The sequence below is a fragment of the Ochotona curzoniae genome, unplaced genomic scaffold (assembly GCF_017591425.1).
Source record: "Ochotona curzoniae isolate NIBS_2020 unplaced genomic scaffold, NIBS_Ocur_1.0 scaffold_4505, whole genome shotgun sequence".
Classification (NCBI taxonomy): Eukaryota; Metazoa; Chordata; class Mammalia; order Lagomorpha; family Ochotonidae; genus Ochotona; species Ochotona curzoniae.
The window spans coordinates 41,690,230-41,718,185 of record NW_024467118.1 but is presented as its reverse complement, the minus strand read 5'-3'; the positions used below and the strand labels follow the sequence as shown (position 1 = coordinate 41,718,185).

General features: G+C 34.2%; 1 protein-coding gene across 1 annotated transcript in view; it reads left to right on the top strand.

Moving 5' to 3' along the window:
• Positions 1-27,956, top strand: part of VEGFC (vascular endothelial growth factor C) — an 86,228-nt gene that overhangs the window by 43,335 nt on the left and 14,937 nt on the right. Inside the window, exons 2-4 of the mRNA XM_040966116.1 lie at positions 13,567-13,780; positions 15,168-15,358; positions 25,132-25,283. Of these exons, the coding sequence (XP_040822050.1) occupies positions 13,567-13,780; positions 15,168-15,358; positions 25,132-25,283 (557 nt within the window). The remainder of the gene's footprint in view (positions 1-13,566; positions 13,781-15,167; positions 15,359-25,131; positions 25,284-27,956) is intronic.

Here is a 27,956-nt window from a genome sequence, read left to right as displayed (position 1 = left end):
CTTAAAGGGGATATGGTATAATGAAATTTGTGTTTTTATGTTTATTTGTGCTTGTTTATTTTTGTTTATAAACATTTGATATTTGTTTTATTGTGACAGTGCATTATTTACTCTTGAGTAACTTTTGTACAAATACTCAGCATTCTTTTTTTTTTAAAGATTGAATTATTTTTATTGGAAAGGCAGATTTATAGAGGGGAGAGACAAAGAAAAATATCTTGCATCTGCTGGTTCACTCCCTAAGTGATCCGAACAGCTGGAGCAAAGCCAGGAGCTTCTTCTGGGTCTCCCACATGGGTTCTTAGTGCAAGCAAGAGGAGAACTTTGCCACTAGGTTACCGCACCAGACCTCAGCATTCTTTTTGAATTAATGCCTTATTTTGTTTGCTTTTCCACCCACAAATTTTCCTCAGAAATTCCAAAATAATGGTAAAATTGCACTGAAAGAAGGCAACAAAACATATCTGTTACTGTAACAATTTCATTTTCTTCCCTTCTTTTTCTGGAAACTTCTCTTTCTGCCACAAGTAACAAGATAATTTCGAAGCCTACGCACAGCTCTTTCCAGTGTTAGAACATTGATTTTTGTGTGTGTGTTATATATTTCTCTCTTAGCTTACTTTATCATTTATCTTTAGAATACTGTTTTTTTTTCTCAGTGTGATTTATATATCATATAATTCACTCTGTGCTAGTGGATAATAATTCATAGATATGCAACAGTCACCACACTGCAGTTTCACAATCGCTTGTTACCCAAGAAGGATCTCCTGTAATCATGCAAGCAATCTGCTCCCATCCCTAGCCCCAGGCATCTGTCTGCATTCATTTCCCATAGTTTTGAATTTTTCAAAAATTTCTTATGAATGAGACTATTCAAAGCATGGCCTTTTGTGTCTGGTGTTTTTCACTCAGCATGTTTTTGAGGTTCTTCCATGTTCTAATATGTAGCAACAGCTTATTCTTTTTATTTGCCAAATAGCATTATCTTACATACATACATCCTGTTATCTAGGATCTTAGCCGGTTGGTGCAGTTTTTAAAGCTATTCCAGTTTAGAGCTGTTGTGAGTAATCTGAATATTCATGTCTAAGTCATTTCATGGCCATATGTTTGTTTTCTGTGGGTGTCTAACTATCCAGAATTATCAAGTCTTTTGATAAGCATTTGTTTGTTTTTAAGAACTTGTCAGACTAACTTATTAATGGGTTTATATTTCAGATTCCATCAGCAGAATGTGAGAGGTCTGCTTCTAATACATCCTCACCCATATCCTCTATTACAGTATATGGGTTCCATCCTTTCCACTAGGTATGAGTAATGATAGCTCTTTGTAGTTCAAACTGGCAAAATTTGGAATAAGAACTAACAATGCTGAGCCTTTTCATCTACCTATTAGCCATTTGAATATAATATTTGGAGAAATATTTAATTGAATAGTCAAATATTTTACACTATTTTTCCTTGGCTTGTCATGTAATTGGAAGAGCCCCTCATATCCTAGATGGGACTCATTTCTCAGATATGATTAGCAAATGTTTTATACATATTTTGCCTTGTCTTTTACTTTCTTAATGGTTTCTTTACTAACAGAATGAAGGTTTTCATTTTTTGATGAAGCCCAGCCTGGCACTTTTTATTTTTTAAATTGTGTTTCTGATTTCATGTTAATATATTTCACCCTAGAGCAGGATGATAAAGAAGAAACTACATTTGTTGTAAAAGTTTTGTACTTAGTTGGCATCCTTACTTTGTTTCCTGTTATGAGGGGAAAACATTCACTCTTCTAGCAAGTATGCTAGCTGTGAGGTATTCACAGATGATCTTTTTTTTTTTTTTTTTTTTTTTAAAGATTTATTTTTATTATTTTTTTCATTGGAAAGGCGGATATACAGAGAGAGGAGAGAGAGAGGAAGATCTTCCGTCCGATGATTCACTCCCCAAGTGAGCGCAACGGGCCGATACTATGCCGATCCGAAGCCAGGAGCCTCTTCCGGGTCTCCCGCACGGGTGCAGGGTCCCAAAGCTTTGGGCCGTCCTCTGCTGCCCTCCAGGCCACAAGCAGGGAGCTGGAAGGGAAGCGGGGCTGCCGGGATTAGAACCGGCGCCCACATGGGATCCCGGGCGTGCAAGGCGAGGACTTAACCACTTGCGCCACCGCGCCGGGCCCCACAGATGATCTTTATATGATTTAGAAAGCTTTGTTCTACTTAGGATTTCCATCATTTGTATTAGGATTGAACATGGAATTTTGTTAAATGGTTCTCATGTGCTTTTGTGGGGACGCTTAAATGATAGCTTTCTTTATTCTATTAATATGGTTTGTGGTTTAGATTCAATTTCAGAAGTCAAGACAACCTCTCATTTCTGAATAAATCCTTTGTAGATTGTGTGTGTGTGTGTGTGTGTGTGTGTGTGTGTGTGTGTTGCTGGACTATTTTCTGCTGTTTTACTGGGAATAATTTACAAGGAAGGCATTGTTGTATATTAGGTATTGGTAAGCAAATTTGATTACCTTTATATCATATGAGGACAAAAGGAATTATAGCTACTATGTTTTAGTTGCAATACAATGGTTTCCTATCCATGTATTTAAAATTCATTTTTAGCATATATTACTGGGACCAACCATTATAACTGTCTTGTGTTACCCAGAGGAAGAAAAATGAGGTTGAGATTTTCGAAAAATTCCCTTCTGAAATATGTAATAAATCAGGGTCTCTGTTAATACAATTTTTATGAGTTTATATTCGTATTAATAGAATCTTCTTCCATTCCTTTCTTTCCTCTGACCTTGTTTTTCTTAGACAACTTAAGAAAATGAGTAGATCATTGTAATCATTTTGTTTCTTAGCAATTTCAATGGGATTGGATGTGAATTCCTTTTAAACTTTTAAAACATTTTACTTTATATTATTAAATTATTATGTTTATAGTTATTACACAGGATGAAGGGGATTTTCTATGCATGTTCGATTACTTCATTTAGCCTTTCACTCTCATATGCATAATATGCTAGGAGAGAGGAGAGCACAAAGAAACAGCAAAATGAACAAATAGTGTTAATAAGAGTAAATAAGCTAAAGAACTCCAACCTTAGGGAGAAGTGCAGGATCCGTGGTTGACCATAGAAAGCATTTGTAAGAACTGGGCCTTTTCAGTGGCTAAGATTGAGCAGTGGATGGCATACCCAGAAGAACATGTAAGATATGGCAATCCATTGGGTCCTGCAAAGGATAACTAGTACCATAGTAGAGGAAGGAGAGCAGAACAAGTTGAACAACTACCTCAGCCAAGCATTGGCAACAGATATCTGGGCAAATGGAGACACTAAGGTGGACTATGTTAGCCAATGGACCTTGAAAGGATTTCCTCATCTTTGGAGTGGTGAGATCGACAGCATTTCAGAACTATCAAAACCACTTGAATAGAACTCTCAGAGCATGCTTCATAATGGGGACCCTGGGATGATACCAGGTGACCATTTCCCATCCCCAGGTGGTGAGGCGCTTGGGAGGCTGGGTGCAACTTCTCCCCTTCTTTTCCCCTCCTCTCCCAGATAGAGGAGGAAGGAAAAAAATTGGAAAACAGTGTTCTCATCTACTTTCCCCTAACCTTCAATCCTTCCCATCCAGATCAACTATGTAAATATCATCAAAAATGAATGTAAAAATTAAATTAAAAATTTAGAAAGAATATATAAAGTAGTGTTTACAATGTTTGAAATGATATGAAGGAAGCAAATAAGGTGCTAATAACATAATGTGAATCAAGATATGTGTTACAGTACATAGAAAACTAATATGATTATTTGGCATTTATGATGAAAACTCAGTGAAGAGGAGGCACCAGCCATGTATACTGCTGAGGTAATGAAATTCCAAAAAAGAAAACAGATTTTCCTAATTTTTAAAGCTTAAACAGTGTCTGGTTTTGGAGATGGTGAAGTTTTATGAGTAAGGGCATGAATGGTGTGATTTGGAGAGAATAGAAGTAAGAGGAGCCAGATTCTTCAAGGTGCTTGATCATTCAGGACTTTGTAGATTAGTGGCAAATCAGTGAAGCCCATTAAGTGGGTAAGAAGTATCATTCAGTGATTACTTATAAACGATTCCTGTGATTTCTGAACAACTCAATAGAGCAAATGAAAAGTTCAATTTTGAGGGTAAAGCAGTCAATTAGATATGTGTATGCTAGTGTAAGCCAAATGGTTTGCAGATGACAAGTGGAAAATAAAAACTTTTATTTAAGTGGTAAGATGATTAGGTCTTGCTGATATATTCTGTTCTGAAATAAGGGAGAAATAGTAGGTTAAATCCCAGATTAATTAATGAAAAACTGTTAATATGATTTAATAAACGGTAAAAATGGGGGATTTTTCACTTTTTATATGGTAAGAATGAGAATCTGGGAAAACCAATAGTGTGTATGTTTGAGAAAAAATTGGACTGGATATAAACATTTTAGTCTGTGGTGTGATGTGGGGAGAGTTAGAAATAGATGTGGGTAATAAGAAAAGAGTTTTAGAAAGAAAGGAGAACTATTACTGAAACCTGAGAATTCAAGCATTTGGAATTACATGAGAAGTCGCAAAGGGGTGGGGAATAACAGACTATAATTTCTGTGGAGGTACAGTATGATAGCACATGCAGCCCACATGGAAGTTGTTAGGTTTTAGTTTCACTGAAGTAACAAGAACAGAAACCAAATTGGAGTCTAGGAAGTAGAGAATAGTGAAGATGTAGACAATTATTCCAAGCATGTAAGATATAAGAGAGCAGAAAATGCTAATAGTATATAGGATTAAAGAGTCTGGGATGTTATCATATAGACTTAAAGAGCATGTAGACAAAGAGATAAAAAGCATATAGACTTAAAGAGATTTCTTTTCTAGTTGATATTTTTATTCGTATCTTTCTAAACACACACATAGTTGGGGAGAGGGGGAGAGAGAGAGAGAATAAGATAGTTTTCAAGTGGAAAGGCAAGCCAATTATATTTATTCATGAATACAATTAATATTTATTGAATATTTCGGAGGGGAGAAAAATCATGGGTGCTGTCAAAGTTAAATTTAACTTTAACTGCATTTAAGAGGAAGATGAGACATGTGTAAAACACAAGAAGACAGGTACCCCAAATAAAAAGTGGAAAAGTGCTTGGGAGTTTTTAGAAATGGCATTGCTTCCAACAGTGGCATTCAGAGGAGGCTCTTTGAAGAGGCTGTCTTTGTGAAGTCCACCAAGTTCTGAAGTTTATTTCTATTCTGTGACCTGCACTTTAAAAAAAAAGATTCATTTATTCATTTTAACGGCAATATGGAAAGAGCTGTTTCATTCACAGGTTCTTTCTACCAATGACCACAATGGCCTGGGGTAGCCAAGGCAAAGTTAAAACGGAAGCCACATTCAAGTTTTTCATATGGTTGGCAGGTGGTCAAGTACTTGTACCATCTTCTCTTGCTTTCCAAAGAACATTAGCAGTAAGCTGGATGGGAAGTGGAGCAGCCATGACAAGCTGTGGCTTAACCCTCTGCACCACAATGCTGGCCCAACCTGGGCTTTATTATGTATGACATGGTATAAATTTATATCCATTTCCAATTTTGATTCTTTTTATGTGATAACAGTCCACAAAGAAAAAGTAATTTTTTCATGGATCTTTATAGGATGAATGAAATCTACATTTTTAGAGATTTTTTTGTGGAGGGGACATGTAAAGGATATTGTTTCTGTTTGTCTTAAAATGAAATCAGTAATTTTAATATACTTGTCATAAAGAAATACCCTTGGAAAATGTTTATAGGTATGCAACAGTGGATTTTATCGCCAGTGACTTAAGTGTGAAGTTTATCTGGCTAATATTTAAGTCATATTTTAAGGACAAGAAGCTAATTGTAGTTCATAGATAGAAAAGAATCAGATATTTACATGACATTAGAATGTAAATTTCTAACTTCAAATTTGATTTTAAGTAGTTAGAATTTAAACTTGGGTTATAAATTCCTCTGATAGTTTTTCTTTTCACAAACATAAATCTTAGGTTAAAATTATGAAGACCACTTTACTATGTAATGAATGTGATATGAATGACATTTTCTTCTCTTACTCAATGTGGACTTTTTTTTTTTTACCCACATACTCCTCCAAATAAGTAGTTAAGAAGTATTTGCAGAGAAACATGACCTGAGTCTTCAACATTGTATTTACTTGTCTAAACTATGGTTTGTTGAAACCAGGATAGTTGAAGCAAATATTTGTAACCTAAAGCCATTGTAATTTTTTTAAAATTTCATCTTTTTGTAAGGAATTTTTCTTCCTTAATTCTCATTCTGCTATTAATACATCATTTGTAAATTGATCTGTTGAAAATATTGCAAAAGTTAAGTTTCATAGTGAAAAATAATGTAAACTTAGAAATATGATAAGCACAAAAATGAGAAATATATTGTAGGTCAGTATGTCCATAAACCAGCTTTGATACTGGATCAGAGCCAAGCAAAGTTGTTCCTAAAATAGTGAAGGATCTAGCAGTACCTACCTTGGTGTGGATATGTCTGTGGCTTCCTTCAAACTAAGTGAGGTCTCTAAAACTAAATGATATTGATCTCAGAAAAACTTTCCAAATCCTTGATGGTGAATTAAAGTGACGGTAACTATTGGATCTTTTTTTCCAGCTTGCTTACTAAGTATACATCCTCATCATACTGCAACCATCCATCACCTACAGCACATACACAAACACAGACCCAGTAGGGAGGGGTTTTGGAGAAAATTATGGCCCCAAATCAATGCTATGAATTATAAGTAGATTGAAAACGAAATAAAGAAAGGCATATGTATTTTTACTACTTTGAAATAGATTCATAGGTAGGTTTTAATAGCTGAAAGAAATTTAATAGTTCAAGGGCTAGTAAGAATGAAAGATGGATTCTTTTGTTTTGCTTTGTTTTCAGACTCAATTCTTCTGGTTAAATAATTCAATTTTGTTTTGCTCAACATTGTTTCATAGCAACAGATTCTTCTTCTTGTCACTTTAGTAAGTAATCTGGAATCCCTTAGATACAGAAGCACATAAGCAACATGAAATTAATCTAGAACTAATTGCAGCATACATTGTTTACTGACAGGTATGTCTTAAAATTTCAGATTATTTTAAAAGAGAAGTATTAATATTGCTAGTTTATGACTCCATATAAGGAAAGACCCTCATTACAATTGACATGCCTAAAACATTCCTTGGCTTATAGTAGTCATAAAAATTATAAAATTGTAACTTCCTTTCTTTGCTACTTGTTTAAAATACTTTATTAGAGTCAGGTGTCTACTCAGTTTGTTTCTTTGTACTCTACTTTGTACTACATGTACAGCCCCATTCCTAAGCTGCACTTCTATTATCTAAAATTTATAAATCTTATAATCTTGAGGGCGTTTATTATTATTATCTTTATCCCTACCTATAAAAATTTTTAGGACTACCGAAATGTATATTGGCTTTGTTCATTAGCTAGTGAGGTAACAAAAGGCATCTTTCCAGAATGAATTAACAGATCAGAATTGTGCTTTAGGAAGGCATCCACTGGTGTGTAAAGGATGCTTTGAGAGACAGGAGAAAGGAGGCAGTGAGAATAATTAGATGCCACCTGTGATTTTCCACAACAAAGTTGTTAAAGCATGAACTTCTGGAGTAATAACAGATGGAACAGAAAAAGGGGAGCATGACTAGCGTACTAATTTCATTCCTTATTGTCATTTACTTCAGTTTTTGTGAGATCTTACTTTGATCTTGCCTCCCATTGTAAATACATTATTATCAGTGTATGTCCTCAAAAACTCCTGACCCACATTCTCATGTTTTCTTCAGCTTCTATTAAAATGTGTGGAATAGTATTCCTATCTTGTTTCAAGGAAACAGTGTGTTAATGCCATTGAGTACTCTTGACTGTAGGATTCTTAAGAATGTCTCAACTCTGAATGTAGCTAACATCTTGCCAAAATGAAAAAGGTAAAAAAAAATTCTGTTGAATTTTTGAAGCAGCGCAACACCTTGCCTAGAGAATCCAGTTTTAAAATTTATAAATGTGCCAAGCTCCAATTCGGGAATCAGGAATATTTGCTCTTAACCCTGGTTCCTTGAGAAGCTAGAATTCTTTTTATCTGATATGTTTTTCTCTCTGATAATCATCTTTGTCTCTTCCTCTGCTCTCTGTCTTCATGCATAGTTTCATCAACTTAATGGACCCTGATTACTCAGGCTTTCAGCCCTCACATAGTAATCCCTTTGGAGTAGTAATAAGGAAACCGATAACTTTCTGTTGAATTACCTTGCCTTTACACACATCTCACCCATTTGAGAAAAGGCACATGTTTATCTTTTACAGATCTTTCATATGAACTTTATAGAAGATAGATATTTATTATTAGCTGCTGTGTATAAAGAGGCATAATGAAATAAACGAACAGAATGCAAAGTTAAAATGTTTCATTGTATGTGGAGACATCTGATAAAGAATATGTTACCTATCTCAAAAATGTATAAGCTTAATCAGCTCATCCCATGCTTAATCAAAAAATGAAATAGCAATAAAATGCAAATTTATTGGAAAGTAAAGGCAGTTATTCAGAATTACTTACTGCGATGTGTTATTTGCATACTGGGTTCATTGTAGCTAGTTTAATTGTTGTGGTAAATCCTAGTATTTCAGTTGAGGAAACGAGCCTCGAAGTTCACACAAATTACTGGAGAGTCTAAGATTTAAACACAAGTGTTATCTATACCCAAAACACATGCTACTGCTATGATGCTGTACCATCCTCTAAGGCCTAATATGTGCTGGAAACACAGAATTCCACAAGACATTTTGTTAGAAACTTACCTTAAGTAACATTTACAAATAGTTGTAGAAATCAAGATTTCATAAGGAATACAGAGATGGAAAACCAATACTAACATATGGCTTAAGAATTTAACCTGTTAATGAAGTTAATAGAGTTTAATGAACATCTCAATATATTTACTAGCCACATGTTAACTGTTACCATTATTATTGATATTCCTGTCTAGAGCTATCTGCAAATATGTAGGTATGCACTGAACATATATTCTGTAATTCCATTAACAACCTCAAATGTTTTCTAAAGCCATATTTAAAATTAGTTGTAAGTACAAAGGAAATAAAATTTTAAAAATATTTACATATTAATGATATGAGTACAATTTGGGACACCACAGGTATAAACCAAAATTATGTGTGATATTGAATTAATGTGGAAGCTATGATACTGCCATAAAGTGGATAGTCACTGAAACAAACCAAAGAGCTTGCAGATGGAGCCAGAGTCTGTAGTCATATGCTTCACAGAAAAAGGACAAGTGGTAACAGGGTGGGATTTTCAATATTTGGTGCTGCTTCAGTTACATGAGAAATAATAGAATCTTAATCTTTATCTCTCACTATACTAAAAAATCAATTGTCAGTCCCTGGTAGCCACAAAGGGAAAAGTGAAACTAAGAGCTTCTAAAAAAATAGAAGAGGGTAAAAATTTTCATGATCTTGGAGTCATTAAATATTTGTAAAAGAATACATCCAAAGCATTAGCCGTAAGGAAAAGTATCTTTACCAAAAAATACTTTTGTTCATCAAACCACTATAAAAAGAGTGGAAATACATGTTAGACAGTGGAATAAGATGTTTGCATCATACATACTTATATTTGAAAACAATCATACCCCCACAAATTTAAGAGCACTGAGTAATCAATAACAAATAATACAACCACCATAAGTGAATAGAAAGCATAGAGTTGACACTTTTTTTAAAGAGATGGAAACCAGGCCCAGCATGATGGCTCAGTGGCTAACTCCTCACTTTGCAAGTGCAAAGATCCCACATGGGACCCTGTTCCTGTCCTTGCTACTCCCTTCCCGTCCAACTCCCTGCTTGTGGCCTGGAAAGAAATGGAGAATGGCCCAAAACCTTGGGACCTTGCACCCATGTGTGAGAACTGGAAGATGCTCCTGGTTCCTGGCTTCAGATTGGCTCAGCTCCAGCCAATGTGACCATTTGGGAAATGAACCAGAGGGTGAAAGATCTGTCTCTCCTCTCTGTAAATCTGATCTGCCTTTACCATAAAACTAAATAAATCTTTTAAAAAGAGAGAGAGATGCAAACCAAGATCAAATTAGCACGTGAAAGAATGTTGAATATCATCAGTCCTAGGACTGAATATTAAAACAGTGAGATTCTATCACAGCCCCCAGAATGACTGCAGATTTAAAACCAACACAATACACTGATTGTTGGAAAAGGACATGGAACAAGGGAACTCACAGCCCTGTTACTGGCACTAGACCCTGGAAAAATGTTTAAGGCCATATATATAAAGCTGACTCTCCCCAAATTCATGCTGTGTTCATCAAAAGACATGTAAAGCGCTGGGAAGATAAACAAATTGTAGTAGCTCATAATATAAAAACCAAACAGCAGTGAAAGCATCTGCTTCACATGATAAGGATGAACCTGACAAACAAGGTGGAGAACAGGAGCTCACCACTACAGATTTTGAACTTTATGTAAATTCAAAATAAACTACTTTTGTTGCTAGAAGTCAGAACAATGGTTAGTTATAACTGAGAAGGAGAATAAACAAAACACTAGGGATGTGATCATTTCTCTGCATGTTGATCTGGTTATGATTACAGGTGTTTATTCAGCTTGTCAGAAATTCATCTAATTGTGTTTATACTTTGTTCAGGTTCTTGGTGAATATTTTTCACTGTTTTCTGAAAAACAGAATTATTAATACTAACTTCCAGTTCTAAATATAATTAACATCTGTTGGTTCTTAAAATATCAAGGAAGGGGGCTATATTTGTCCTAGCAGTGAAGACTGCTTGACAAGCTCATCCTATATAATGGTGGTGGGTTCAAGTTGTGATCCACTCCTAAGGCCAGTTTTTGCTCTTGTACGCCCTCAGAAGCAGCAATAATACTTAATCCTGGATGATATTTTTCTTATAAGAGATCGTCCTGTGTATCATAAAGTGTTTAACAGCATTCCTGGTCACTGCTAACTAGTTGCCAGCAACAGTAGCACCTTTAGAGTTTGCAACACCAAAAATGTATCTATACATTACCAAGTTTCACTGGGATAGAGAGGCCACAGCCCCACTGAAGAGCCAGTATTCTACAGGTATCCAGACTGCAGTGTTAATAAGTTTCAGTCCATTTTATTTCTTTGGTATTCAGTATACAGTGTCTTGTTATTGCTTTGTTGTTACTTTTTGCTTTACCTGCTTAGTGCTATTTTTTAAGAAACAATTTAAATTGTATTTGAAAGAGTTGATTTTCATGAGATCATTTTATCATTGTCCAGTGATTCCCTTGTGAGCTCTTTTCTAGAATTAAAGTCAGGTAAGTGCTCAAGTGTTACATTTGATTATAAAGATGACTGACAATTTGTTTATTTTAACATTGATTTAAGTTTCTTCTAAAGTAACATAGTAAAAAAATGAATAGTGAGAGTATTTTGTAAAACCCACCATTATTGAGAATTCAGTTAAATAAATATATAATTTTTACTAAATTCAAACACATGACAAACTAAGAAGTTATTTTATTTTTCTTTCATAAATAATAATTTGAAAAATAGTAGATATTAATAAAGGGGTCTTTTTTGGTTATGTCATTATTTTCAACATTGGCAGTAGATTATCTGAAGCAAAAACTTCCAATGTTAAGTTGCAAAATTATTTCACTTGGCTTAAATGTTTAAGTAACGTTCTCTGAAAGCACCTCTTGTTAATGTTTTGTGTGACATCCATTGCCTTGCAGAACAGTTTTGTATTGAGTTCTCTAATGGTGGAAGAATTCAAGTTTGTTTCTGAACTTAGTTTCATTGGCATAGATCAGAACTTGACTTTAATCTTTGCTGAACTGTGGGGTCAATAGCACCAAGTCCCTGTCATTTCCACTTAAAATAAGATCTCTTCATCTGTCCCTTCACTTATTCAACAGAATTTTGTTTTATATAGGTGTGTATCAAAATTCATCCTGCGTATTCCAGAAGGCAGTTGAATTATATCAAATTTTTTTATAACATGGACCTAACATGATTGAATGATGTGTTCATATTACACAGTTACCAAACGAGAAATGGGGAATCCAACATTTATACAAAATATGGTTGTCTAATAGGAAAGAATACTTTGTATAATTTATTGCCTCTTTTTTGAGTAGAGCATAATAATGTGAGAAAATTTCATTAGACTATCTTTGTCAGCATACAATACAAAATTACCATAACAGTATAACTTAGATTATTAAAAAAAAGAGAAAGTTTTAACTAATTAATATTTGCATATTAAGGTGATTTTGTTCATTTTGAATTTCAAGTATTAGAAAGGAAAAGCTATGGATTGTAGAATGAATGTAGATTCTTTATCTTTGTTCAGGAATACATATGGAGTAGGGCAGGGGCCAGCCACTGCTGATTGTAACAATTTTCCAGTTGATTTCCATGCACACTGAACTTTGAAACCAGTGTTCAAAGTATTGCATATATTATGCATTTGGTTTTTAAATCAAGAATAGTCATATCTATACAGAATAAAAGTTGCATCACATCGCGCAGAAATAAGTTTAAAAAGCCATTTTTCCTAACTTCTGAGTGAAATAGAAAAAAATTTCCTAGATGTTGTAACTACTGGCACATATCTTGAAATATTCTGCACAATTGGGTGTAATTATAGAGATGGTTAACTTTTGTAACTATTAGATCTAGTGTTCTCTGAACTATTCCATATCTTCTTCATAAAAATGCTGGATGATTAATTTTTTAAATATTATTGGGCAATTCTGCCACAATATATGCCTTAATCTGTTGCTGTTACTGAACTCTACCATCGTATAATAATTTATTCTAAAATACTTCTGTGAAAGTACAATTCCTAATTACGAACATCTGCCCAACAACTGAAAATCAGTAGAGAAATTTTCAGTTAATTTTACTTACCTGAGAGTAATTATAAATTAAACAAATTTCCAAGCTTACAAATTAATCAGTTATATAAAATAGAAGTTACTTGTAAAATTATTTTTGGAATTTTTTATCATTATAATTTTGCCTTTAAAAAATTTAAATTTTAATAGTGTGAATTAAACTTCAAAAAGTATATGGGTAATTCAGTATAAAAGGTCAGTTTATTTTGCTGTTAAAAAGTTTTGAAATACACTGATACAGAGGATTTAAATTCTTTTTAAAATTTTGCATGAATTTTAAAAATTCATGAAAATTGCATACAAAGAACAAAATTTAACTTGGATTTCTTAATTTTTACACCAAAATAAGTATGCTTTAATTAATTTCTGTGAACTTTTTTGAAGTAACCTCATGTTAATTCTTAAAAGTATTAATCAGAGTATAATTTTGCTAAGAAGAGTTAAGTAATTCACGAGTAATTAATTAGGGAATATAGTCTACGCAACTCTAAGTCTAAAGACGTTTTAATGTACCTCTTTCCAAAACTCTTAATAAAGTTAAATGATCTTGCATTTTTCTTTGACAGGCTTATTTAGGCAAAGATCTGGAGGAACAGTTGCGATCTGTGTCCAGTGTGGATGAGCTCATGACTGTACTCTACCCAGAATACTGGAAAATGTACAAGTGTCAGCTGAGGAAAGGAGGCTGGCAGAATAATAAAGAACAGCCTAACCTCAAGACAAGGACAGAAGAGACGATAAAATTCGCTGCAGCACATTATAATGCAGAGATCTTGAAAAGTAAGTATAGTAAACAATATGTCTAATAAAATTCTCAGATACTGAATTAATGAAAATCAGCCTTGTCCTCTAATTTCAACATTTTTCTACATTTAGGACTGAAAATAATCATTTTTAAAATATAGCATTTAATGATTTCACATTATTAAGTGTTTAAGATGATTTATTGAAATGCACATATAGATAGAAAAGTATGTATGTATCAACATACATTCATGTGTTAACCCCATGGTGGAAATTTAGTTATAACCCTCCCCCCGAAACACACGTTAATTTAGTCATTTAAGCTTGCCTTGTCTTGCAAAATAATTAAGCATAAATTTTTTTTTCTCTGATTTATGCTTAGAAATGCATTATTTCTCTCAAAACAAGCTCAGATAACCTATGAAAATTCCGCTTGTTGCCTTTCTGCTTTATAGAAATCTTACTTAGTGCTGCACTTTTGTAAGGCAGACGAGGTGTCTAGTCTGTATTGCATGCAGTGCCATTGTGTGCAATTTGTGGGCTAATTTTTAAGAACGAATCCCTTCAGTTGTTCAATACTAATCGCTGTAAAGGTTTGCTATTTCAAAATATTTTGAGAACAAAATCAAGCAAACACAATGGCTTCATGGTTGAATAACCAAGAGTTTATGTCCTTTTTTTTCCAAAAATTTTATTTTAGGGGAAATATGGGAGAAATAAACTAGAACACTTAGGAAGTACATCATTTGTAATGCAGTAAAGAGTCAACAGTATTATAGGTAAGCCACTCACTTGTTGGAGAAAGAATTCCAAGTGACCATGAAGGGGGCAGGAAAATTTGATTTTCCTGACGAAGGTTAATATAAGATAGAAGTCTGGGCTGATGGAAAATAGCCTTACATTTCACATAGTTATTGTCATTAAATGAGCTAGTGTTGCCAAATAGCCTGCCTTAAAGATTTTTGAATGAAGTCCAAAGCCATAACTATATTCTCATTTATATTGAAGTGAAAATGAAATCATGTTTTTACATTTGCTTTGAGACCACATGAAAATAACACTTCTTTAGCAAATGACATTGCTCCATTTCTGCACAAGCTGTAAACATGCGTATACTAAATTCCCATTTTTTTAAGCACAAAAAGCCAAACACCAGTGTTATGGAATATTAGTGTAAGTTTAAAGTATAATCCTAATTTAGTTTATTGCATAGCTGTAGAAATGATTTTCTTAAAATATCCTCAGTTGTTGTTATAATCCCAGTCACAGAGCAATTTAGGATGCTGTCAAGTATTTGTCTGAATTTCTTCTTAATTGAAAACTTAAAAATCTGAAATCAAATGTGAGTGGCATCCCATTGCTGTGGGCTTTTTTCTCCTCTGGTGGTTTCTATATGACTTACGAACTTCCTATGACTCGACAGGTATTGATAATGAGTGGAGAAAGACTCAATGCATGCCACGTGAGGTGTGTATAGATGTGGGGAAGGAATTTGGAGCAGCAACAAACACCTTCTTTAAACCTCCATGTGTGTCCGTCTACAGATGTGGGGGCTGCTGCAACAGTGAGGGGCAACAGTGCATGAACACCAGCACAAGCTACCTCAGCAAAACGGTAGGTGTTGCTCATTTTAGCCATGCCTGAACCATAAACCAACGCTTTTTGTTTCTGATGACACAAGAGAGTAATTGAGGCTTCATTAGCTCTGTTCATATGATAGAATCAGAGCTTAGTGAAGAAAATAAGACACATATGCACATACGCTGTACATAGATATCAACACTCATGTGCTGTTTTTCAAAAATAAGTGTTTCATCTGGCAGAAAAAAAAACCTTTTAAATTGTTCCATTTTCTGGAGATAGAGGTATAGCATGGATTACATATTTAGAATACATAATTACATGCACATGTTCTGTGGAATGGTTTGTAGTATTGAAATAAACCATTCTACCAAAATGCATTTTGCTGCTTTCAAAAGCAAAATAACCCCAAACTTAAATATCAGATACCTTGAACAAAGTGTAACATAGAACCAAGCAGTTGTTCTCAAATTTCAGTGAGAATCAGAGATTTTCATAGCAGATATGCGCACACAAATGTTGTAGGTCTTTCATGAAAGAAAGGTTGGTTATTGTGGGTGATGAATATTTGCTGATGATGACTATGAGAGTGTTGGAGTGTACTGAAGAATCCTGGGTGCTATCTGGAGAAGTCCAGTACTGTGGGTAGGCTGTTAGACAACTTCTTTCTAAAAGATAAGACCTTGGTTACTCTAGACCGAAGAGAGTTGGACTAGTAAAACAGTCTGGTTATATTCAGAGTTATCCTCTTGACCTTTGGAAAGTTGTTTGATGTTCACTTTGATTTTTCAGGATGAAATGATAGTAACATAACATTTTGATTTCATACAAGCATTAGGTGATATATTTGGCTGCTACTAACCAAAAATCCTCTTAATGAAATTTAAATAAAAATGAAGGTGAATGTGGTTGCCTGTAATTATTTAACTGCATTTTCCCATACTTTGAAGATTTATTAAGTGTTTCCTATAAAGATTATTTGGTCTCTGAGTTTTTCATTTGTTAGTTTTTGTGTTTCCTTCGAGCACTTTATTTGTTTTGAAAGTCAGGGTTACAGACAGAGAGGGGGAGAGAGAGAGATCTTCCATTCCCTGGTTCACTCCTCAAATGGTCACCACAACTATTGTTGGGCCAGGAAGAAGCCAGAGCAACATCCACAACTCCCACTTGGGTGACAGTGGCCTAAACTCTTGAATCACATTCTACTGTCTTTCCCATGCCATTAACAGGGGGCTGGATGAGAAGTGCAGGAGCCAGGACACAGACCAGCACCTGCAATTGGATGCCAACATCTCAGGCCATGGCTTTAACTGCTAAGATGCAGTGCCAGCCAGTCCCTTAATTTTAATGAAAAAATAAACTATTACTGACATAAAGATTTGTAGGAAGAAATAATAAATAAACAAATAAATAAATAAATATAAGGCTGAATTTTCTACCTCTCTCCCTTCTGTCTCAATCCTAAAGATTAAAATATTTTAAAACATGATACTTTCTGGGCTTATATTATTGTTATCATATTAAGTAGGGGCATAATTTAGTTTCTGTTTCTTAAAGGTAAGGCAAACTAATGTAGAGCTTATTCTAGCATGTATGAGCAAGACAAACTTTGTGGTCCTAAATATATTGAGGTATTTTGAAGCTATTAGTAAAATCCATGATTGTGAGAACATAATTACATTTTAGTGCCTTAAAGTTTTCAATATTTTAACACACTAACATATACACAGTTAAAGCATGACAATACTTACCTTTGGTTCATTTCTGTCCCTGAATCTTTACTGAATGATAGTCAAACCTTGGCTCACAAGAACAAAATAGTTTTGTAGGTTATATTGTACATTTTTGGATAAAATTATACCAATTTAACAGGTTCTGCTAGATTTCACTACCTCACCCCAAAAGCAATATCTGCACTACAAAAACACTGTGGTCTTCTACATATAGTTCTGGTTTTTCTCCCTCTCTCACTGGGTGACTTCACCTCTACTCATTGTTTTTTGTTTGTTTGTGTTTTTGTTTTCAGAAATTCAATCTGGTGCCAAATGATGTAACCCTTTCAAGTATCTTGAATGTTTGTGCATACTAGCATCACAGTCCAGCATGCCTCTGATTCTCTTTCTTACAAAACAGCATCTTCTCAATTCTCCCCACATCCATCTTCCCTATTCTTTCTCACCTCTGATTTCCTTCTGATTGCATTTTTTGAAGGCATAATTCTGATGTTGTAAGTCCCCAGCATAAAGACATGTACGCAATTTCCCATTGCTCAAACTTATAACCAAAGGTTTTATCACATCCTTGACTATTTGGCTAATGCTTTCCTCTTCAACATCATCTAGTGTAACCATCTCTGGAACTTCTGTTTTGTATATCCAATATTCTAGTGTATTTTCCATTCTTGGGAACCACCATTTTCCTTCTGCCTCATTGGTTTACACATATCTTTAAGTCAACCTGATGTAACCTAAGTATTCTCTTTGGTAAGGTTCAATTCTTTAGTTTCAGCTCAACAGTCAAGTTGCTCAAAGAAGTCCTTGGGCAAAATTTCTCTAACCTCTGTAGATTAAATTGAGTATTTTGACTTAATTCTTTATAGTTCTCATATTTTTCTTCTGTTGCACTTGTAGCTCATAGTATATAATCACATATTCATATGAACAGAGTATACAATCATATATTCATTATTATGGTATGTGTATCTGTCTCCTCCATTAAGACAAAAAAAAACCAAAACTGTTTTGTGCACAGGTTATGCCTCTACCTGCTACACAGCTAGTGCAAAGGGCTTTTTAGTTCCATGCAAAAACTCCCCAAAGCAAATGCAGCATAGACACAGTGTTTTTTCCCCGTTTCAGGGAAGAAATACTAGTAGAAAATTGAACATATATTTGAAATTTTAGAAAACTAAATGAGTCTTTAGATATAGATTTGGGAGCCTATTCATAGTAGTAAATGTTGTTTGAAATTTGGAATGGTTGTTAATCTTTAGAGAATTTTTACAACAGAAAAGAAAAAGCCAGGCCAAGGGCAAATCAAAATCCATCATGTAAAAAAAAAATCCATTATGTATTTTCCCATCCATTTTTTTCTTTGACTTTGTAATGTTGTATCTTTATCCTGCCCAATGATGAGTTTTCTTTTGTATTGAAAAAAGTAATTTAAATTTGAATTTAATGAAGCAAATTTTTATTGATTATCTATTGTGTGGTACTCCAAACTATGTAACTGGTATGCAGCACTCTACAAATCCTGCCTTAATGGAGACTCCCATGTGTGTCAAGTGAATAAAAGTAGCAGAGCTATTTTGAGGAAGTACAAAGATTTTGGTAATATGTAACAAAAAGGCTTACATACATGCTGCTCCTCTCCAGGCAGCAGGGTGCTGTTTACATTCATACTGGGTTTACATTTGCAAAAGCTTGTGTTTAAACAACGCCTTTTTCTGAATTTATTACACTTATTGTTATCAATGCAGTTTAAATGGGAATGGGTGATAATTTCTTTAGAATATAAAGAGAAATTTCTGAAATTTTTAAAGCCAAATAAGGAGAAAGAATGTCATTTAGTGAAGAGGGTTCCAGACACATGTCTTAGCAATCAAAGTTATCAATTAGAATTACATAAATTGTAAGAACAATATACTGTAAGTAAGGTTTTTACAGAAACTTCTTAGAAATATTTTGATGGAACTCAGTGAGGGCAGGTTATCAGAATGTGTGAGGAAGCCAGCCGTTCGTTGAAAAGCAAAACCATATGCACTTAGACATTCCAAAGTGAAGTAGTCAATAACAACTCTTTCAAAGTCCTCCACAACCAATATCCAAGTGGCTTTGAAAAGTTAGAGTGAATGTCTTTTTGAACTTTTTCATAAACACATGCTTTAGAATGTATTTTCTTGTGAGAAATGGTATATTTAAGAGACACAGCTAAAAAGTCGAAAGTGAATTTTCGAAAGTGAATTTTATGGAAGGTAAATTATGTGATAGAAATAGTAAAGGAGGGGAAAGTCATCTCCTTTCAAGCCACAGATGTGGATTAAAATGCACTTAGATATTAATATTTATTTTAAATATTTTAATGATGATAAGAATGAATAAGTGAAAATTACAAACTTCTTGGTACTTCACTGAAAGTGTACCTCTAGAATTGAAGAAATTAGAGTGTCTTTCCATATTTCATTTGATCCTGCCAGGAGTCTGGGAGCTAAGGCCCTTTGAGCTATTTCTGCCATATGCCAGTATTATCTAAGAGTGTATGCCCATCTTAAGAAGTAGCCACTACTACTGTTTTTAATTATTTTAGAATGAAATAAGAAATAGATATATTATCAATGGAATTCCAAATGATATTTGGCTTAAGTTGAATATTTCATAAAATTTTACAGAAAAATATATCTCAGTAAGTATATAACTTTTTAATGGATCTTAGAGGATGTTTTTTTCTTTACAGAGACATGACTCTTCCATTAATAAACAGAATGTTGTGGCAGTCTCAATCATTAATTTATTACTGTCATAGTAATTTTATTGCTTTCATATGTATTCATGATTTGTATTGTATCTTTAGCAAATTACTATTTGGCAGGCATATCGCTTAAATTAAATTTTTTCCTGATGTGCAACCAAAAGCTCCAATACCGTTTGTAACAAGTTACTTTAATGAATAACACTTGCCTTAAGAAAATAATTAAGTCATCAATGAAAAATATCTCTTTTTTTCTAACTTAAGATCCTGATATTATTAACAAATTTTATTCAATGTTTCTAACACTTTTGATTTTGTGATTTTACAGCACTGTAAAAATTTTATTCCTAACATCCTAGCAGTATGTTAAAGTGAATTCAGTATCAGTTGTGAGTCTGTTAGGATTATATCCATACATTTTTTTTTCTCAAATTCAAGGAAAGATGCATAGACTGTTAATGACAGTGCATGCAGTGGAAATACTTGATGAAACACCAATTAACACTTTTTCTACTATTTCAAAAATTTTTCTAATGTTGATTTCTTTATCTGAAAGTCAGCATTACTGAGAGAGAGAGAAAGAGAAACCCCTCCATCTGCTCCTTCACTCCCCAAATGGCTGCAAGGTTCAGAACTGTGCTGGGCTGAACCCATGAACTTCATCCAGTTCTAAATGAGTGGCAGGAGCCCCGCTCTTGGCTGTCTTATGCTGCTTGTTTCAGGCCATTAACAGAGCTGGATCAGAGGTAAAGCAGCAGAGGCACAAATGGGCACCCATCAGGGTACAGAGTCACCTCTGTGCTGCAACACTTTAACTGCTGTGCTGGGACACTTGCCCAATCTTTTGCCATTTTCAAAAGATTATTTTTTGATAATGATAATTATATTATTAATTACATACTTTTAAAAGTCCTAGGTAAAAAATGCTTCGAAAACACTGTGAAGCATACAACCGTTTATTATAAAGCATTTATTTTGGACAATTGTGAGGAACAAATAATATGGGTGCAGATACAGAATTAGAAGATTATTAGAGCTAAAATTATTTCAAAAGTTAAATATAGTAAGAATGTATTTACAGATGTATTTGGGTATAAACAGAGATTTTTTTTAATATTTATTTGTTTGAAGATTAGTTACAGAGGGAGGGAGAGATGGAGAAACGAATCCTCCATCTTCTAGTTCATTTCCCAGATGGTGTCAGTGGTCAGTGCTGGGTCAGCACAATTCAGGTGAGATGAATGACAGTTAACAATCCACAACAAGTAGGGGACAGAACCCATCAGAAGGCTAAAATTGTAATCCTGTCTTGCTTTGCTGTTAATAAAACAAAAAGTCACCAGAGGGGTTTGATGGGTAACTTCTTCCCATCCTCATGATAGAACAACAAACCAGAAGGATGAGGTGGAACTTTAGTCTTGCTAAAAGCACCTTCTTGGGCAGAGGCAAGTATCTTGTACCCTTTTTAAGAACTCCCCTTTTTCTGATTCCGACAGGGACATGAAGCTAACTAAAATTGGGCATATGGGAAAAATTCCTGGGTCTTGACTTCAGCCTGACCCAAAAGATTTTTTTAAATTGTATGGTGCTTAAACCTGAATTTTACAATCATTAATCATATACTCTAGGAGCTACAAAATCCTTTTCTTAATGAATTTAAAATTAGAATATTTAAATCTAAATTATTAGATATTATGATCTGGAAAGAAACTGAGTATATTTTAGATGTCAAGAAATTTTACTTTGAGATCATCTTGTACCCAAGCAAACACAACTATCCTTTATAACTTAAAACTAAGCTATAAGCTAGGATGTTGAAATTCTATACCACTTGCATAAATGACCTATGACATAAATAGATTTAATTGTTGCAACCTACTGTTTTATCCTGTGGCTTTATTTTAGGTCCATTCTTGTGATGAGAATTGACTATTATATATTCTTATTAAAGAATGCCAGTTGTTAGTAATTAGAATCTTCTCACTTGGAAAACCTTCCCTTTTACCTTTTTGACTGTGTTCTTCAGAATACACGGGCTCTTTTCAAATTTCCAGCATGATTTAACATCTCCTTCGTTCATGTCTTTCTGGTCATTTTCAAAACTAAAAAAATTGTATGCAAACAACTATCAATATATGCCTATTTCAAAAATATATAACATCAGTCTTGATACAAGATTTTATTGTTACTACTTAAATTTGAAATTAGGTGCAGGTTAGCATTATCTGTTGTTCAAGAGTAATTCACTTTATGTCATGAAACAATTTTAGGAAAGTCATTTTCAACATATCTAATGGTAATCACATTGTCAAATAAATTGCATCATCGATTAGTGTTTACTGAGTAAATATATGTAGAATTATTTGCTCATACAAAACATAATACACAAATTTTATACTCTATGAATGTAAACAGAACAAAAGGGTATTGGTAATCTTTTTAAATTAGAAATAGATAACAGAGTTAGGATTCATATTTTAGTAAATATAAAATAATCATTTTTCTTTTAAGCACAAGTTTTTAAAGATTATGACTTTTTGAGAGCAATTTATTGCTATTGTGTTATTTCAGATTTTAATATGCTGGCAACAGCAAACTTGATAAGGGAGTTAGCAAATTCTTCCTCACTAAATAATTCTTATGACTAACTATTTGATGTTTAAAAATTCTAGCATAGTATCAAAATACAAATAATTTTTCTTTGTTGTTATAAAGCGACTGTTATTGTAGTTTTAGTGGCTATAAAATTTCAACAACTTAAAGGAAATGTAATAAATCTAAGTAAATGAGTTATTTTTAGTAACCCTTAAATAAACAGCTTATTCTTTTAGTCACTGTATCCATGATCACAGATTTCTTCCAGCCTTGGAATGCTTAGAGCCAGTCTCATCTTTTTAGGATGCTGTCAATTCAATATGCATTTCACTGTTCTACACTTTACTAGAACATTCTTCAAGCCCCCTTTTGTGTGAGCAGATCCTGTTTGTGGATATTATCTATCCAGGGATGGGTGAGACCCTACAAACGCTGCTGCTGCTAATTGTCTCCATTCAGTTCTTACACTTTTTGACTTCCTGAAGATTCCTAGAGCTATTTAACCCTATAACCACAAGACCCTACCCCCCTCCTCCATTTACTTATCTACCGATTAACTCCCTAGAATGGTGCAACAATATCTGGACCAGGCCAACACTGGACATCTATAATCCAGTGTAAATGTCAAAAACCCAAGCACTTGAGAAATCACCTGCTGCGAGATCACAGCAGACCCATCTACAGGAAGTTGGATTCAGGAGCCATGCTAACATACAAACCCAAGCACTGACACAGGATGTGAGCATTCCTACCATTGACAGCTGCCATGCCAAACGCCTACCAACTGGCATCTTTTTGACGCTCTTCTCTACCTTCCTCTGCCTTAACAGTATCCCATCCTGGCCCTCCACCTTCACATTAGACATTTCTCTTCATTCCAAAGGCTTACACCAAATATCTCATTAGAGTTCAAGTCATCGGTTACAACTCAAACATTAGTGGTTTACATGTACTTCTTTCAGCTCTAGACAACACCTCTGTCTGTTAGACATGAATTTGTTTTATTTGCTTAACTGTGTGAATTTAAGCAGATTATAAAGTATGTAAATACAAAAAGCAAGTGATTTGTAGATTTATTAATAGTTGTTTATCTTCTAAACCACTTTATCTAACTTGTGTGGTACTGTGTCTTAATGTAGGAATCATAGAGGCCCCAAGAAATAGAAAAAGTATAACCTATGTGGACATTGTGGAACTCTCTCTCTTCAAACAGTTTATATGTAATGCAGAACATGTCTATCATTGCTCCATCCCATGTTATAACAGATTTCATTCACTCTCCATAAATAATTGTGAATTTGTGCATGAAATTCATCTAAATCATGTTGTTAATATATGGTGCATTCAAATGTTGAGGTTATTTATGTGGACGGTATTCTGGACAATATATAGGATCATGAGAACTTAAAAATTATAATAACTCACAAGTTTATGATGAGCACAAATAGGTCACATTAGTACGCATTAGCATATATAGTCTTTACTTGTTATTGTAAAGTACAACCTGAAGAAGTTGAATGACTTTCCCAAATTCACACAACTTCCAAGTAAGGAGATAATAAAAGTATTCTAACTTGGTATAATCCCATACCCATTTCTCCCACAATTCATTGTCTTTATGCTATTTAACAAGATAATTTCAAATTAATATATAAATACATTTTGAGTGGAAAAGTGCATTTCATAATTTTGATCTATCTACATGGTTCAAACTTAATTACAATTACAGACAACTAATTCTTCCTCTTAAATAATCTCAATGATTGTCAACTGATAACATAAAATTGTATTAAGTGACTGTGTCAGAAGGCTGTCACATATGCCATTTTTTTTGTTTTTAAAACTGATGACATGACTCCAAAGGCGTCAAGTGGCAGGTGTGTCAACTATTTTGAAATTGTCAAAAATTGACCATATCCAGCAGTTACTGAATTGGATTTTACTGTTACAGGTTTATCAACATAGAGTCTAAGAACCTTAGACATTTAAATTCATTTAGTTTTACTAAGTAATTTTTATATTCACTTTAAATTATTGTTCTCAGAGGAAGAACAGAACTGAAGTACTTCATAAGTAAGGCATTTGATTCTTTAAAAGTAAATTTTAATACTTTAAACTGTTTTTAGTCACGAAATCTCTGACAAGATAAGAGGAAAAAACTTTTTCTATTACATAATTAATATTTACATTTTTCTTTCAGACATGCTAAATTCAAAAAAATTTGAAAACTATAAAATTATGTTAGGTAGAAGTTTAATTTTGAATGAAAGCTGATTTCACATCTTTTATGTCTGTGCATTAAGTAAACTAGCGTAGGTCTTGAACAAAGTTTTCTAGATTGTGGGCCCAATAGCTTTGCTCTTAAATTACATATATGTTTACAACTCTGCCACTTTTTAAGTCCCTGTAATATTTTAAATTTTATACAAGAAAATCTGGGGATTTTGGAGCAGTTATTTCCTTGAATATATTATTTTGTTGCCTTTCTGCTCTGTAATCATTACTTGCTTACCATGATTCTGATGTGGTTTATAGCTAGGAAGGAGAGATAAGCATATGCACTACTTATTATTCAAATGACATATAAATTTAACAGAAATAATTTTTGTTAGGTATGAGAAACAGTAGTGCCCTGCATCTGTTTGATAGCATAAGGAGGTAATCTCATTGTTTTTGAACTCCAGCATTAAAAGTGCTTTACAGCATCTGCATAATTTTTTTTCTTTTTTGTCCCTTCTTTGTAGTTGTTTGAAATCACAGTGCCTCTCTCTCAAGGCCCCAAGCCAGTAACAGTCAGTTTTGCCAATCACACTTCCTGCCGATGCATGTCTAAGCTGGATGTTTACAGACAAGTCCATTCAATTATTAGACGTTCCCTGCCAGCAACACTATCACAGTGAGTATGAATCAAATCTATTTTTTCTGCATCCTCTACTAGCATAAAATCATTTACAAGTAAACACATAATTATTTTAATAACTTTTGTTAAAGTTGTTTTGTTGTCACTTGAAGCATTTGAAAACAAAGATAAAAATTTTTATAGCATTTCCAAAAAAAAATTGAAACAGGGAATCCCATTTCATAGGCAGCGTACTTCCAATATAAAAGAAGTATTTTCACTGAATAACATGACCCCAATCAATGTAAAAAACATTGCAAAATTAGGATAATTCACTACATTTATGAAATAGGATAAGCTCACACAAAATGATGTTAAAATTCAAAACACTTAATCCTTGATAATACTTGAATCAAAAAAGAGACTAAATATAATTTTATAAAAATCATTTAATGATGTAATTCCATAGATTCTGAGATTTCTTCTGCTCCCTCCCCAAATACCCTCTCCAACTGATTTCTCCATATTATTGTAGTAGTATAGTCTTCATAAGAAGTCATAAGTTCATCATTCTGCTATTTAAGTGTATCCTGACATTGCAGGTACAGACAATTTGGCAGACATTCCAATGTCCTATTGTCAAGATATAATTAACAGTTTCATTGGGAGTCCATCTTTGATTTGGAAATAGCGATGCATACTGCATTATACCTTCGCATTTGGAAAAGATAGTCTCCAATACACAGTTACTATACGTCCCCTTAAATGAAAAGCCACAAAGCAAATCAACAACACGAATAAAGTTTTAAAAAAAGGTACAATGCCATTAAATTAAATGCGTGCTACTGAATAATCCATGTCACAGTGGAAATGCAAAAGAAAATCAAAAACCTTCTTGGAGAAAATGGTGCTACTGTGTGATCTATGAATCAGTGAAGAATTTTAATAAGAGACAAGAAAGTATGTTATAGAAATGAAAATGAAAACTAAAATATCAAAACCCGTAAGTTATGACAAAACAGTATTAAAACGGCTATTGAGCTTATTGATCTTGTAGTTTGCAAGGAGCTTGCCTTATATCAGAGAGAAAATGTTATTTATCCTTTTGAGATGTTACAGGGTGCGAGCGAGATCACACCAGACATGTCTAAGGTTTTATTAAGGAGCCTCCATTAACCAAGCTTGGTGATAATAGAACATAGTAGAAATAGCAGATCACAAGTCCATATAGTAATCCAAGCAATCATGATCCAACCAAACATAATCCAAAGGGGAAAATTGGTCATTATCCTTAAGTCCATCCATTAAGCTGAAGACCTATGTCCCAGCTTCCCCAATAATATATGTTATCCTAAGAGACATGCAATGAATAACCTGAACACACTTACAAAACTGCAGACATTCACCTTTCTTTGCCTTCTCTGCCCACATCCCACTACTGCTAGGCCTCACCTCCCCTGGAACTCCTGATGGTACACAAACAAGAAACAACATTACTATATCTATTGTCGCATCTAAGCACTGCACAGGGACCATGCTCAGGGGATTACCTGTCCTGGATCAGCCAAGAGTCAAGGTGCCAGAGTTATGGAAACACCTGACCAGAAAGAGAGAGACTGAGCCTCCACTTCAGAGGCCTTTTAAAGGGACTTGTGAGGGGAGTGGTTACCCAACAATGCAATACCGTCGCCTGTCATTGATAGGTGAGTCACAGGTGGGCAGGAGCCAATACCTAAGTGGTGTGAGTTAAGGAGTTAATTGGCGCTCATTGGGATGGGCAGGCACAGGAACTGGGTATGTAGCTAAAAAGACTAATTGGATTCATCTGCATCCAACATCCAGGCCGAACTAGGACATGGGGGAAAGAGTATACAAGGAGAGGCGAAGGAGCAATCATTGGCTGCACTCTATAACAGGGGTTGACTTATTTCACTGAGCATAATGGTCTCCAGTTGTGACCATTTGGCTGTAAAATGGGCAATTTCATTCTTTTTAATGACTGAGTAGCATTTCATGGAGTAGATGTGCCACAATTTTTTAATGCACTAATCTTTTGGTGGCCATCTGGGTTGTTTCTATATTTTTGCTAATATAGATTGTCCTGCTGTAGATACAGGAATACAAATCCCTTACTCACAGGCAGATCTCATTTCCTTTGGATACATTCCCAGCGGTGGGATAGCTGGGTCATATCGCAGGTTTCTTTGCAGTTTTCTAAGCACTCTCCAAACTGACTTCCATAGTGGTTGTACTAGCCTGCACTCGCAACAACAATGAAGGAGGGTACCTTTCTTCCCACATCCACACCAGCAGATGTTGTTAATAGAGTTCTGAATGTAGGCCAGTCTCACTCAAGTTAGGTGGAACCTCAATGTAGTTTTTGTTTGTATCTCCCTGATGACTAGGGAGCCTGATAATTTTTTCATATGTCTGTTAGCCATTTGAATTTGTTCTTTTGAAAAATGTCTGCTCATTTCCTTTGCCCATTTTCTTCATAGAGTTGTTTGTTTTGCTGTCACTGTGTTTCTTAAACTCTTTGTAAATTCTGGATGTTCGTTCCCTATTGGTTGTTTAGTGTGCAAAGATTTTCTCACGTTCTGTTGGTTGCTTCTTCACTTTGTTGATTGTTTCTTTTGCTGTACAGAAAATTTTTAGTTTGAATTAATCCCGTTTGTTTATTTTGGCTTTGACAGTCTGTGCTTGTGGAGTCTAAATAAGTTTATATCCATT